Source organism: Idiotropiscis lumnitzeri, chromosome 17 (genome assembly GCF_059441095.1).
Source record: "Idiotropiscis lumnitzeri isolate Australia: NSW breed Sydney's pygmy pipehorse chromosome 17, RoL_Ilum_1.0, whole genome shotgun sequence".
NCBI lineage: Eukaryota > Metazoa > Chordata > Actinopteri > Syngnathiformes > Syngnathidae > Idiotropiscis > Idiotropiscis lumnitzeri.
The window spans coordinates 6,951,227-6,967,063 of NC_142407.1; the positions used below are offsets into that span (position 1 = coordinate 6,951,227).

The 15,837-nt window shown below is 40.7% G+C and overlaps 1 protein-coding gene across 1 annotated transcript in view; it reads right to left on the reverse strand.

Moving 5' to 3' along the window:
* Window positions 1-15,837, reverse strand: part of tspoap1 (TSPO associated protein 1) — a gene marked incomplete at its 5' end in the record, with an annotated part of 44,781 nt that overhangs the window by 15,293 nt on the left and 13,651 nt on the right. Inside the window, 16 exons of the mRNA XM_088280236.1 lie at window positions 26-177; window positions 323-349; window positions 1,348-2,217; window positions 2,292-2,401; window positions 2,507-2,613; window positions 3,157-3,362; window positions 3,790-3,879; window positions 5,249-5,429; window positions 6,651-6,671; window positions 6,999-7,031; window positions 7,477-7,527; window positions 7,718-7,822; window positions 7,910-8,032; window positions 8,206-8,295; window positions 8,380-8,463; window positions 8,942-9,109. Of these exons, the coding sequence (XP_088136362.1) occupies window positions 26-177; window positions 323-349; window positions 1,348-2,217; window positions 2,292-2,401; window positions 2,507-2,613; window positions 3,157-3,362; window positions 3,790-3,879; window positions 5,249-5,429; window positions 6,651-6,671; window positions 6,999-7,031; window positions 7,477-7,527; window positions 7,718-7,822; window positions 7,910-8,032; window positions 8,206-8,295; window positions 8,380-8,463; window positions 8,942-9,109 (2,418 nt within the window). The remainder of the gene's footprint in view (window positions 1-25; window positions 178-322; window positions 350-1,347; window positions 2,218-2,291; window positions 2,402-2,506; window positions 2,614-3,156; window positions 3,363-3,789; window positions 3,880-5,248; window positions 5,430-6,650; window positions 6,672-6,998; window positions 7,032-7,476; window positions 7,528-7,717; window positions 7,823-7,909; window positions 8,033-8,205; window positions 8,296-8,379; window positions 8,464-8,941; window positions 9,110-15,837) is intronic.

Genomic DNA, 15,837 nt, shown 5'->3' on the forward strand with positions numbered 1-15,837 from the left:
AAGATCCCAACTTGCTGGGTCACACCTTTTTCTTATCTGCAAATATAGTGTATCCAGTGACACGGACTCCATTGGAGGTTCCTGCACAATCAATAGTGACCGGCAGCCAGCTGATAAGGGCAATTCCCGGCGAAGGACCATGCTCCAACTGTACATCCAATGGAGCATCAGGAGGGCCTACAGAAAATCACAGCCAGAGTTGACTAAAATGTACAGCACAACAAACTTTTTTTTTTTAATGAACATACAATTAGGTGATGGAATGGTAATTACAACTACAATTCTAAAAGGGGACGTTCAGAAATTAATAGACCGTATATACCTGTGTTCCCAGACTGTGGGCATGAAACTTAAACAAATTTGAGGTGATCATTTAGTGCACTTAATTCAGAGATGTTGTTCACTATGCTAAATATTCCAAATACATTTTTTTTCTCTAAAAACTAATTCATGTGATCACTACTACTATTCTACTCTGCTAAAACACCCACGAATACAAAACTGTATGAAAAGTTTTACATTCTGACTTTGATTAAGGAAATCAATGGGCTTGAACTTGAACGCTTCATCAGCTACAGAATAACATAAGTGCTTTTCAGAACTGCAGAGAGATGGCCCTTTCTTGATAAATCCAGAAGTTATTTTCTGTAGTGAACATACATCCAAAAAGCCTTGGAAAAGTGTGCTAAATCCCTCTTTTTTTGCTGGACAATGAAATCAATTGTACCTGTATTTGCGTAAGAAACTTAGAAGCTGGCATTAGAAACATATTACATGACAGCAAACTATCGCAACAGATGGGTGTCAAAAAAAGCTGTTGTTTGCAAAGTTAGAATCTGAAACTGAGCGTAGATGGTATGCACAATATTTATATAATAATAGATTTAACAGGACAGACCTGGGCAACATATCAGTCGTCTCATGTTGCAAACTTTTGCTATTATGAGAAATTGCTTGCTGCAGACAAATGGTTCTTATTTTGTATCTGATCCAGAAGTAAATACTTGGAGAGCAGTGTTGTACCTGAAACGAGTTCAATGAATTGAAGTTTATGAACTCATTCATTCGTATTTTGAGCGAACATGAAATGAACGTCTGCCCGATTTTTGTGAACGCACTAATCCCGACGTTTGTGCAAGTTCTTTTTTTTTTTTTGACAGGCTGTTCATCTTGGTTCGAGAACTATTTCATTTGAAAATTTGTGAACTGAATTTTGAACAAGGCTTGAGAAAATGGTCACAAATTCACCTTCTGATGTGAAAACCAAATGTTCTTCAGCAAATAAGTGAGTGTAATCAGAGGTGCCTCCTTAAAATCTCCAAAACAATACAAATATAAAATCCTGACCTGCCATTCGTGTGCTGAAGTTGATGCTAGCACTTCTGCGTTCCCGTCGCTCCACAGGTAACTCCCAAGGCGTGCGGTGCGGCCGCGCCTCCACTTTGACTGTGTATTGCAGGCTGGGTAAGAGGTTATTGAGGCACAGCGAATAGCAGCCAGCCTTCACCAGCTCACACTCTTGCTCGTTCAAGGACACAATGTGCACATAGTTGCTGTTGCTGGGGAGCCAGGACAGGTTGGCAGAGGTGGCGGTGACCCTGTCCACACGCAGCTGTGTAGGGGCCACGCAAACGTCCCTACCGATGAGCATACTGCAGCGCAACTGGTCTGAGAGTCCCTTTTCTGTCAGGCTTTGCACAGATACACGGTAGGCCTTGAGGTTGATGTCGAGTCTCTCCAGCACCGCCTTGGTCTGGGCACCGAAGGGCACATTGAGCCGGACCTCCTGGTCCACGTACACGTTATAACTCCACACATTGCCCCACCCAGCTGGCACCAACGGAGGGTCCCAGCTGATGATGATGCTCTTGGCAAGCTGCTTGATGAGGGTGAGCTTACGTGGGTAAGGCACAGTGTCCACACCCACCTCCTCCAAATCCAAGTCCAGGCCATTGGTGAGGGGGGCTGAGACAGCCAAGGCCGAATTGGAAGAAGCTGAGGCGGGGCCAAAGACAGAAGAGGCCTCTATCCTATCTGAGGCGCGGACACTTGTGTGGAGGTGATGCTGGTGGCTGGCACTGTGCAAACTGCTGTCAAGCAAAGAGTTGTGTGTAATGTCACTAGTCTCCGGTGGATGAGTACCCATGACATCGTCGTCTGATACATGTTCCACAAAGTTAGAGGGGACCAGCCCTCTCCTTCCATCTACCAATTCTCCTGTAAAAGAGATCACATTGAAATGACAGAATTACGAAATTATACATATTAAACATTGTCTGGTTCAGACTTACCTTCATAGAAGCCATCATCATCCATGCCTCCGTACACATAGATGTACTCGCCAGCAGTGAGTGGTAGCTCCATTTCAGGGTTATCATTGGGGCCATCGTAAGGATTATAGCTGTTTAACGCGCATTTAACAGGACGGATTACGATAAGACTCTTTGTATAATGTATCGATTCTTATTCAAAATATGACGAAATTCGGATTCATAAATGTACGAACCTGTATCGTGCAATAAAAACCTGCAGCTTTGATGCTCCTCTGCTGGCAGTGTAAGGTGCCGGTGCCATGTCAACGTCCAGTTCGTCCACCTCACTGGCTGTGTCAACCTGAGAACATCACAAACATGGGGTGAAGCTGAACACCTCCATGACAAAACACAATGGTGGCTCACTCTTATCAATATCATGTCATTAACGTTTCAAATGAGAAGTAGAGCAACATTAAAAATGTATTTTATTTTTAACACTATAAATCTAGAATTAAAAATTATGTAATTTAAGTGAGTTGTTTGAGTGTCTGCACCCACAGTGGCGATCCATTCATCATAATACATTATACACCAAGGGTATATTTATAGCTTCCCGGTAAACCAATTTACAACTACTACCATTTGACGTACATAATCCAGTGGCAGGTGGATTATTTTACCAAACATCAGCTTTATTGAATTGAAGAGAGCCCTGCTGACTGGATGATAAGACCTCTGACCTAACTTGTCTGCCACACAATACACGGAAAGCACAAGAATTCAACAGCCTGTATATTCGGATAGAGTGTCTGCGCATGAGAAGAAACATACGTTACATAACCACTGCATTAATGTGTCAACTAAGACTAAAATAAACAATTGTACATCCATCCTCTTATACCTCATGCGTTGGGCTTGATTTGTGCGGGCAAAGGTGAGTCTCAGACTTTGGGGTGAGGTTTGTTGTTTCAGACTTGCTGGAGGATGAGGCTGACTTGCTGACACTGATTGTGGGAAGCTCTCGATGCTTGGTGACCGGCGAGCGCTCCACCCTTGACAGCCCAGCGGCATGGGGGGTGGCCCCCATGCGTATTGCAGCAGCCACATCTAACAGGGGAGAGAGAGAAAGATCGGTAATACACAATACACTTTACAAGATCTCGTAGGGGTAGTTCGGTTGGATCCATGAGCTGCTAGCTGGGTGAGGTCACTGGTTAACATGCAGAATGCTCAAGGTTGAACCTGACTGATTAAACAGTGGAGAAAAATCCCGTCTCCATCTGTCTGTAGTCAGAGGTCACACTACCTTGCGGTAGCATGTGTCACACCAGCATCACTAAGGGGATTAACTGATTCCACAGACAGCTTTCACCTCAGCTCTCGAGTAGAGTCTCATGCAAGTTCTGTTACAGTGTTGAGTGTGGATGAGATGACAGGTTAGAACATGCCATGCTTTTGTGAAAACGCCCAACACATATGAGTAACAGGGACCAAAAAAATAAATAAATAAAAAATGGACCGAGCGGATCGTTACCCTCAGGGCATGAGAGAGTGTCACCTCCCTCGAGACTCCAGAAGGCTATTTCGCTCATAGACTCCATGTCCCATGAGCCATCTGTGCAGTCTAAAACACATGAACAAGTAAGAAGTTTGATGTATGGGCGAGATATGTGGAGCTGTTAAATTTGCCCAGAAATTGACTGTTTGGTGTCAGTCAGATGGTCTTAGATTAGCATCCTGTGCAGAAACGAGACCAATCTTGTACTTTTATTTGAATTAATACAAGCAGAGATGTAAACAGCTAAAATGCAGTAAAAACTTATTTGGATTTTAAGTGGCTTCACTTGTTTAATATGAAATCATTTTACTCTAAATACAAGCAGGATCGTATATATGTATAAAACATAACTACATTATTGCATTAAATCCACTGCAAACAGACTTTTAAAATGTTTGCAGACCAATGGTGCTAAACTGCCCGCAACCCCTGTGAGGATAAAGCAGTTCAGAAAATGGATGGATGGATGTTGCTAAACCTTGTTGGAGGTAGTGAACCAACCCCTTAGCTTCATATGAGCGAACAAAAACAATGATTATTTACTCCAAATAAATGTGCCTTTTGTTGTAGCCTCACTAAAAGAAGTTCAGAAATGTGTTGCGTTACCTTGGCAATTTCCTTTCCTTCAATTTTACAGTATGTCTACCATCTGCAAAGACATTGCTCGCAATGTCAGAACACTGCAAGTAACAAAAAGATATGCATTTTACGCTTGTCAAACAGAGTGTGACGTCATGAATTATACGAGCGGGATGAACACAACGAACGCCTACCACAAAACCCCTGAGAGAGGCTCACTGAACCCCCGGGGTTCGATGGAAGACAGATTAAGAACCACTGTTGCAGACCGTTTAATCAGACCATGTTGAACTATTTAAAAAATTGGATTAACACAACCAGATTATTCAATTGGGAAACAAATTATTCAAGAATACACTTCGCTTTTTCAAACGATGAAGCTAGCTTTCAGCGCATGCTCCCGTCTCCATTGCTGACTGCAACAACATTTAATTCACAATTGATGAGAAGGAAGCCAGGTGGGGTTTGTGTGTGACCACAAGGAGAAAAATATATGCCGCAGCCCGATGATGTTAAGGTGTCATTCATTCATCTTTTTAGAATTGATTACTCCATCGTTTGCTCGAGTAATCCAGAGTAAGACGCAGAGCAAAACCCTCATTCCAAGACGCTGTCTGAATTGAAAAGGGTGGAATGCATCAGGAAGGGCATCCGGTGTAAAAACTCTGCCAAACATAATCAATGGGGCGACGTCAGAAAAAAATGGTTTAGTGCAATAACATTATTTTAAAAACCTTGGATCAACTAAAAGTAGAGATAATTATATACAAGTGCAATCAATATCACAACTTGAGTTGAAATCCTAGTAATCAATAATTCCCGTTGGGTGGTTTTTGCTTTTGTTTGGGTGATTTACCTCGCTCTGTCGACAGGCCCACTCCATTTGTCAGAACAGAGAAGCCAGGGTGGTTAAGAAGGCCGGCGCCGGCCAGGTCCGCCTTTGAGGCCTGCAGTCGAAACTTCTCCAACTCTCGGGACAACAAGCCAAACTGTTCACTCTGGCTGCGACACTTCTCCTCCAGGTCTCGCACCTTTGACTGCACAAAAGCATTGACTTTATTGTTAATACCATTATGTCAGTCAAATGTTTATAAATCTGTGAGTCACACAACCGCAAAGAAATTGTTCACCTCCAGTTGCAAAGAAGGTGAGATGAAAAGGAGATTTACAAGACCAAATTAAATAGATGAGCGTTAAGGGGGCACTCATCCAGGACGAGTACCACCGATCTGCATCATGATCTTGGTACAGGTCTTGTGAAGCCAACTCAAATGTATCTGACACTTTATTTTGTCTAGCTTATTGATATACCTGGTCCACAAATAAATATTTTAAAGAAGAATTCTAACATGGGGAGTTAAATAATTTTCAACCTACTATAATCTAAAAAAAAGATTGGCATTTTGTATTGAATCTTAAGAAACAAATAGCAATAATAATCAAATCTGCATAGAGTATTCCTGCTAGATGTGTTTATAGCAAACTGGTGAAAATGGCCAATAAACCATATTTGTAATTGGGGTGAAATTTTCATGACAAAGACGCAATGTCATGCAGAAAACGTCAGATATAAAGCACAAACGTTGAACATCATGGTTATCAATTTAGTGTAAAGGCAATAATCTACACAAATACTGCACACTGCTAAAGAATGGGGCCAGGTATTTCAAGACGGACAACATTACTGGCACTAAAACCACAAGGATAGTGTGGAATGGGGTGGGAATCAGAGTTATTTTATCATTTTAAGATGTCAATGAAAACCTGAGAAAGTTGGGAACCATACAGTAGATTCTTCTTCTCTATTACGGCGATTATTATTTGCCAGACGTGCACGTTAGTTGAAGCACTTGATGTTCTGTATGCCGCAAAGGTTGGGCTTGCGGTGGGGGTTTCCTGGTTGCATTCACATAAAATAGTCTGAACACTTCCTGCCTGCAACACCTACACGAACATTATTTGACAAATGCATATGAAGATGCACAAACTTAGTTGGATTATTAACACATTGAGACAATTTAGAAAGCAGTCTGGCATTATAGTATAATCACAATTTAAGAATCTATTAATCTGGACCAAAATGACGTGTGTACTAATTGACATGATTCACACCGTTAACTCAAAAATATTGGGCCAGATGTTCAAATAAAGGTTATAAAGCTAAGGTGATTCTACCTACAGAGGCTAGGCAGGATTTTGTGGAAAGGAAGATTAATATTTCGATCTACGGGCTCAAGCAGGTTAGAGGTCAACGGTACCTGCATGCAGTCCAATGTACTCTGGTTAGCACAGATATAAAAAAAGGGGGAAAAAAAGAAATTCAAATACATGCTTCAGAAACAACAAGGTTGGATACAGCTTAAAGAGCCAGAGTCAGCGAGAAAATCCTGTCACAATGAAGTATCACCAGAATGTCTCTTGGCATTTAACAAATCATTAATTCTGCCATCCATCAAATTATGGTCAATACAAATGTGTGGCTTTGGCAACACAACTGATGTTTTCAAGAAGGACAGAGACTTTCTGTTGTGATGCTTTTGAGTTGAATAATGGGACAGAATGTTCAACAAAGAAGCCATATTATAACAGGGCCCGCTATACTCTACCAGCTCCCTCTGCAACACAAGCTGAGTCAACTCCTATAATAAAATACATAATTCATTTCAGAACAAATTGTCAGAGGCAAAAATAACATGGCGGTTGAAACTTTGGGATACTGGATAAGTAACAGTTAGCCGCTGGTAAAATTCACACAGTAATAGACAATGTTCTAATTGTTACTTGAGGATGTTTTTGATGGTGCACAGCACAGTATGTACTCTATTTCTATGACAAAAAATTGCTTTGTGCTGCTCTGGAAAAATTAAAAAGAAAATAAAGTATCTGAAATAGTCACAAAACCATTTGCGTTTTAATAGAATACATAGGAAGTCGAAAACAGCAATTAGGTAAAAGATCAATAGCGCCGCCTTTGGTGAGACAACACAGGATCGAATGATGTAGTAAGTTAATACATTGCAGATAAGTTTATAACACACACACGTGCATACACAACCACTTTATGCCAGTGGAACGTAACCTCACCTCCAACATCTGGACCACCCCTTCATGCTCCCTCTTGGCAAATAACTGCGCCTAAAAATAACAAAAATCAAGAAAAACTAAATCAAATCACAGATGATTGAGATTGCTATAAAAGACGCTATTCTCTGACAAAACTGCTGGAAGACAACCGTGGTGCTTTATTAGTGCCCAAAGGTTGCCTCCTGCTGGGCAAAACACAATTTCCGAGACACACTTGTGTGCTGGAGGCTGTGGTTCTTACCCGTTGTAACCGTTTGATTTCATCCTGCTTGAACTTAAGGATAGCCAGAGCCTGCTCATGTTCCAATTCCAACTGCTGCCTTCGCTCAGCGACCTCTCGCATATGCTGCTCAAAAAGACAAAATATTACTCTTGAATAATGAAGAAAGCAGTTCAATATATATATTTGTTTTAAATGAGGCCTGCGGCACACCTTTAGGACCTGCTCTAGGTTCTCCAGTTTGGCACAGAGTCTCTGGTTCTCCTCGAGAACTGAATTGTGTTGAGCGGTCACTTTAGAGAGTTCTTCCCTCAACTCCTCATTCTCAACTCGAGTCTGTGACACATGATTAATGTTCCGCATCGTCATTGATTTCCTCATAGACCTGACTTCAACATTATTCTGAAAATGTGTCGCTTAATCAGGATTGGTATATAAAATGTCACTGATTCAGAATGCTGCATACAACAATCATAAATGTTTGGTTGACGGGAAATTCGGACACGAACCTGGTCGAGCAGCTGTGCCTTCCTGCTGAGGAGATCTGCCTCCTCCTTTAGCTTCTCATTTTTGCCCTGCTCATCCTCAAGCTGGCTCTCCTGTCGCAGAAACACCGGGCAACGTTTGAATTAGATTGGAAGACTTTCAGAGAGCATAATAAGGAGAAAAGGAGGATCGTTTACCAAATCCAGGCATTTCTTGTGCCGCTTCTTTGCTTCATGCTCAAGATTTTCACATTCTTTTCTCTTCTTTGTCAGCTCACTCTCCTAAATCGGCAACAAACACATACAAATGCAAACAGCTAATTTACCTTTGTCCTGAATGTTGTTTTGCGGGGTGACCTCAAGTAAACCATAATTGAGGTTCAATTAATCAGATTTTTTTATTTTTTTGAGTGATGAATAAAATATTTCATTTAGAATTTCTGCAGCTTTCAGTTTCCATTCTCGCATGATAGCAATGAGGCAGTACACAGCTTAGCATGATTTAATTATTCTAAATGCAGCTTACATGTAGTGCCAGCATAGGAGAAATCAGCTTATTTCAAGGCCACAGGACTTCAATCAAGTATAACTACTGTGTGATTATACAAAAGATTTGATCTCAATAAGACCGATAACAAGAGCAAGTGGAACTATCGAAAATGAGTTTGAACGTCATGCAGCTGAACATAGAACAGCACCCTCTAATTTTAACAGGAAGTCAAGAGGTCGCATGTTGTCAGCTGATACAGAAGTTACTGACCAGATAGTAAAGATGCTTCTCCTCAGAATTTTTCTCCTGATGGAAGGGAGTCGGGCTGAGGCCCGGGTGGGGCGTCACTGGGAGCCCCGACTCCTCCTCCTCTGCGGGAGTATTCTCACACCTAGATGGAGAATCATCTAATGGCGCACACGGGGTTTCTCCTGCAACCTGACACGAGAAGCATAAACGGACCCGTCAACCATTCTACATTCATAGTAGTAAATCATGCCAATAAAAGTCTTGATTATGATGATTGAGCATTGCGAAAAGTCCATCCTTGAATGACTTCCATTCCATTTTTGGATTATGAATTGAAACCATGGGAAGTGTCTGATAAGGGAATAACTGCCCAACTGTATTTACACTAAACATGACACCCCCACCGAAATTTGTGAGTGACGGATTATCAGCAAGCCTCCTTACCCGTTGTCTGGCTAGAATCAATGAATAATCCACGGGGATTCCCCCGAGCTTGTAACATGACTACAACACATCAGCAGGAAGCTTTTACATTGGAATTAGGAAGGACATAATGACTTAATGACAACAGGCTATTCTTACTAATGATTGGCAGGCGGTTATTTTTATAAACTGTAGGAGCTTTCCAATTGTCTTCTACCCAACTGAGAGGAGTCAGGCTGTTAAGAGTTGGGAGTCATTATCTAATTTTAGTGCAAACCTACTTATGGACAAGAGCTGAAGAAGTGACTGTGCTCGTGACGCCAAGGCCATGACCTAATAACAGGATCAACAGCACTCAGCAACAGCTTCCTATAGATTTACTAGACACATTTATTCATTTATTTTCAGTGACTATGGCCATCAGTAGCAGTAGCCCACCTTTGGTTGTCCTATGTTAACAGTAATGAGCATATCAGTCTCCTTGAAGTAGCCAGCTAACTAATAAACATGGACAAACAGACTGCTCAACATTTCATTTTTTCCCCACTTTTGACATGGCCATTTTATATATATATATATATATATATATATATATATATATATATATAATATATATATACACACACTCAAGCACATCACCGATAACTAATCAATACCACCAGAACTTTTGAGACATAAAATTTGTATTAAACTAATGACAGATCATTTTAAACTGATGTATCCCAATATAGCATTTTTCCATAGAATAGCATGAAATTAATGGCAATTTCTATTAACTTTCCCCCACTTGTCAATAATAGACATTTTTTTATAGAAAGACAATAGAATGAATTGAAATCCATAAATAAAACAAAACACCATTATCCAGTGGCAAGAAGAAGTCCCAATCCAAATATGTGATTGAACAACTTTTCAAGAATACAATGAAGTGCAAAGAATTAATTTGAGTATAACAATGCTTCAAATAACATTTTGGAATACTTACCATTTAGCCAGAGTTTTAGCAATAAGTACAAATTTGGCATTTTGTTCTGAATGCACCGTTAATTCAGCTGTGGTTTCTCAGTCTAAATACTGGGGGTGCGTCGATACGTCATGACATACATGACTTAAGGTGCTAAGGTTCGGTCCTCGAGAGCCCCTATCAAGCCTGTTTTAGATGTCTCCCACCCCCAGCACACGAATGATCAGCTGATTTGAATGATCAGCAGGAATGATAGTGGCGGTTGTCTGGACTTGAGCACACCTGACTTACACATATGCAAAAAAAAAGAAACCAAGAAGAAATCTGACGTCATGCACTGTGTCCTGAGCTGTAAATAAAGGGAACAAATAAACATCTGGCGAAGATTTGCAACATTGAACGATTTCTAAAAAACTCTGACACGAACGCAACGTTCACTGCCTTTGAAAACACTTGCAATTGTTCGCTGCTTGGTAGGATAGGCACATGCAAAAGCACATGCGCTTAAACTGTTGTGATACAAGACGCAGTAGCGGTCCAGCTCAGCGATATATTCACATCAAAGGTAATGCATATCCGTTGAAAATATCAAAGGAAGTTGCACTTCAAATATTAGAAAACATCTCCGCATGCCCTCACTGCCTCTAACTTCAGCGCTGATGCTCAGCCTGGCACCACCGTGCAGGAGTCAGAATTGGGTAAGGGTAAGCTAATATTTATCTAACATAACATACAGAGCGTATACAACCCTGTGGCAAAAATGATAACATCAGCAGTCTCAGAGAATTTTCTTTCCGTTGTTAAAACGTATTTACTGCCATTGATGGGTATAGAAGTCAAAAGGTACATTAATTTTACCCGGGCTGGCAGTGAATGAGTTAAGTCCAGAAGAAAAAAAAGCTGACCACAGACATGGTACCTCACAAGTCTTTTCAAATGGTAATGTTCTAGCTTTAATTTAAAAAAATAAATAAATAAAAATAAATAATAATGTGGTAGTCAGTAACAGTTCCCTGTTGAGACCAACCAGAGGGGAAGAAATTATGGAATCACCAAATTCTGAGGAAAAATAGATTTGTTTGAAGGCTTTTGCCAGATCAGCTTGGGTCATTGACCATTTTCTTCATTTTTTCCACAACTTAATGTACATCCTCTGAGACAGGCGATTCACCGAGGCTCCAGGCTCTGGCTGGAGTACATTTTCATCACCATCAAAGCCGCTGGAAAGTTCCATGCAAAGTGTCTCGCTAAAATATTTACTACAAGCTTCACTATTTCATCTATTGGTAAATATAACATTGATTGGAAATGTTGACAAGCATTGTTGTAAGATACAACACGTCTACTGAGTGCACTGTATTTTTGTCTTGCGGTGGGCGGCTGTCTCTCACTCACGTAAAAGCAGAAAATGGAAGTGTCCAGTTCAGTTCCGTGCCGCATCACTTCAAAAAAACACCCACGTCTGTCGGTCAAATCACATGACAATGCCTGCGTTCTGGAAGCAGGTCAACTGAGTTTTTGCGAAACTGTTCCATTGTTTTAACTGCATGCTTTCAAAAAGTCTCATGGAAAAGCGACCACATACGTCGCAAGTTTCAGAGTAGAACCCGTACAATTCCAGAAAACCTCCTTCAAAGCCAAAACCCAAGTGTGAAACACTTAAACAGTATGATTTATAATCTTTTTCCCATATCCTGGGTCGCTTTCAAATATCACATTGAATAATTTAGAAAACTTGATGACATTGATTCTCATTTGAATAATCCCCATCTATTATCTATTTGGAGAATATTTTTTTCAATATATAAATCAAAATGAACTAAACCCCATTAAAAATGCAAACATCTATTTTGCTACATATAAGCGTTGTGACTTAATAATATGAGCAAAGAAGTCAAATCATGCAAAAGAGCCAAAAAGCACAATGTTGAGTTCAAAGTAAATATAAACAGCATCCATGTGGTCCATGATATAATTCTGACATTATTACAAAAGGGCACACACGGAGAACGTTACATAATACCTCAGAGATGAAATATCGGGATACAAAAGCATCGTCACATGAAAAACATCACGGGACGTATAGATAAAAATGGAAAACCTAAATAAGGGTTAGTTTTTTTCTACACATATTAACGTCGACCAGCCCAGAGTGTCTCCTCTTATCCAAGTCAGCAGGAAGAGATTCCACCCTAATAAGGACAAGTGCAACACATCTAAAGCTTAAATAAGCGCCATATACTCCCAATAAAACCTTTATCTAAAAATCCCAATTCCAATGAAGGTGGGACATTGTGTAAAGAATAGAATAATTTGTAACATACTGAATATACTACAAAGAAAAAAATATTTATATTCAAAGTGATGAATGTTAAACCTTTTTTTTTGCAAATAATCACTCTTTTTTTGTTGTTTGTTTTGATTTTTTATGCCTGCAAAAATAGACTGAGAATGTTGAGAAAAACACCTGTTTGAAACATTTCACAGGTGAACAGGTCAATTGGAAACAGGTGACTGCCATGATTGTGTAAAAAAGGAGCATCCCCGAAAGGCTCAGTTGCTCACCAGGGCGGAGCGAGGTTCAACATTTTGTCAACAATGGCGTGAGAAAATAGTCCAATAGTTTAAGAAAAATGTTTCTCTACATATATCTTCCGCCCACATTATCGTCAAAAGGAATCACTGCATGTTGGCGGCATGGCCGAAAAACGACATGGAATGCCCCTGACCTTTGATCTGTTAGGTGGCACTGCAGTAAAAAAAAAAAAAAACGGCATCACTGTGTAAAGGTTATTGCCATGAGGCCTCAGGAATACTTCACAAAACTATTGCCAGCTGACACAGTTCTTCACTTCACCTACAAAGCCATGCGTATACAAGCAACACCCATAAACAGCATCAGCTTCTCTGTGCCCATCTGAGATGGAGTGAAAAGTGTGCTGTGGTCTGAAGAGTAATTGTTTTTGGGAAAAAAAAAATCCCGATACAGTACTGCTTCCAGTAGTTATGTGTGACGAGTCGTTATGTGGAGGAATATCAATCCCGGAACTAGATGCTAATGTTCTATTAGCCTTCAACTGGGGTGTCATAAAACAGGTAAAAGCAGACTCACACACATCACACTTGCTACACAAGCAACACGGTGCATTCTGAGTGATTTCACAAGGCAGGAACAATTACATTTCAATGAATTGCCCAGCCCTAATGCCAAGCCACATCATGCAAGTGTCATAACAGCATGACTTTGGAGGAAAAGAGTCTGAATACTCCACTGGCCTGCCAGTATTCTAGACCTGTCTCCCATTAAAAATGTAAACACATTATCACGCACCAAATATGTCAACTGAGACTCGGTTTGGGCATCGATAACCGAAAATTGAATGCAACCGAGATTAACATTCTACTTCTCTTGGAATAGATCAGATTTTAAAATGTCAGCACTAAAGTTTGATACCTAGTTAGCCACACAGAAGATGTCCAAATGAAGAAGGACTGATACATAATAAGTGCGCGCGGTGAGGAGACCCTACCGCCACAGAAGCTGCAGCGAGGGTGCTTGGTAGCTCATCCTAAATGACTGCTGCCCTCAGTCGCCCCGTTCTCTTTCTTAACAGAAACAACGCTGAATCAAACAAAACGTGTAGAAACGTGTTGTAGGCATCAAATTCAAAACGAATGAAAAAAAAAATTTACGGAAATAATAAATTCATTTCATTTAATTGAAAATACATACAACAAAGGAAATATAATACATTTTAAAATATATATATTTTTCCATGCACAATAAATAGTCAGATCTCAATGGCTCTTGGGCAGTGGTAATTGATCTGAGACTGCAAGGAAAGCTCAGCGTCCTCTAAAATCCCCACCCCCAGAACGGAAGGAAAAAGAGTTAGTCATGTTATTGACTAATATGCACTCAAATACATCTTTTATTCAGAATCAGCTACTTATCACAGGTAACTGACGCAACTTCCTTCTCACTAGCAACGGCGCTTTACACGGCCGAATGCTGAGCGTGTACTGCTTCTTAAAGTGGGTTGTTCCACTCCCATCAAACGGACATTGGATAAATGCTGGGCTTTATCCCACCCATCAGACAGTCAGCGTCTCTGGGAATCTAAGTGCCTGGACCCACATGCTCGGTTTCTGCATGATGATTGGATGATCTGTCTGAGCTTCCCCTCATTTGAATGATCATCAGCCGCCACTGCCCGTGCGTCATGGTGGTCACGTAATATTAGACAAGGAGAAAGTAATGAGCTGGCTGTACGAATCCTCAAGCAGAATGAGGCAACTAATATATAGTTTCAGACTACATAGTGAATGACGGGTTATACAGTACAATACAAAACAACTTTATTCATATAGCGCATTTCACAACAGCTGCAGCTGTAACAAAGCGCTTTCCATATGGTGAAATACAAATGTCTAATAGTGGACATGACAACGTCCCGCCAAGTCAACCGGGATCGAATGTCAACCGCCCGTACCGCTGACATTTTACATTATATATATTATATATAATATACGGTGTGTATAAATATTGTAGGGATAAATGGACGTGACTTGGGCTGAAATCTAATCTATGTCCCATTAGAGGTACCAGGCAACGGTGCCGAAAGAAGCAAAAACTTCAGAGGCACTCCTTAGTCAACACTTGTTAAATGGTACAGTCTCGTGCTTAGGAGATTTTGGTTGCGTCACGGTCCCACTCTTATGTCGTGATGATGCTACATGTTAACACTACCAAGCCCTGAACAACTTTATGGTAAACATGTTTCCACTTAATATTCTTGCCCATGTCAACATCACTAGCCAATGAAAGGATAAAGGGAGGGATGTAGCCAGTAAAGGCAAATACGTACATCTCTAGATGCACAGCAGTGGGTCGCTGTTTGCACTCCACATTGGGTTGGTCCATGCAAACTAAAGGATCAAGAACAACCTGGCCCCTGGAGCACTAACGCAGAGACATACCCCATTCAGCAGTCCCTGAGTGCCATAAGCACATTGTTGTAATCCCTGCAGACTACTGAAACGGGTAACTGGATCACTTCTTTTAAAAGCACCTTAATGGATTGGCCTGGCCGTTGATTTTCTTTTTAAATACAGAGCATATCGATGTCCAGCAGTCAAATGACGCAGCATCCTGTCACGGTCAGTATGTATACCTTAAGCATCTAAAGGCTTTATAAAAAACTGGGTTTCGGACTGCCCTTGAATAGGTCTTGTGTTATTGAAGTGTCATTCATACAAAAAACAATGCCATCCCTCCTGAATAAATGTTGCCACAAAACAACCAACTCAGCAGGAATTAACATTAAAAGAGCTACAAGTCCGACATGCAAACGATTCTTAGTTGCAAGTCATAATAGAACACTGACAGGACTTGATCAAATAAACAAGAGCCACACTTAATGACTTTAGCAAGATGTCACCATCTCAAATAGGCACGCACATATGTTCCATGACAATGTTGAGATTTGCATGCCTTGAATACATCTCACCGCCAAACTATCCGAACTGC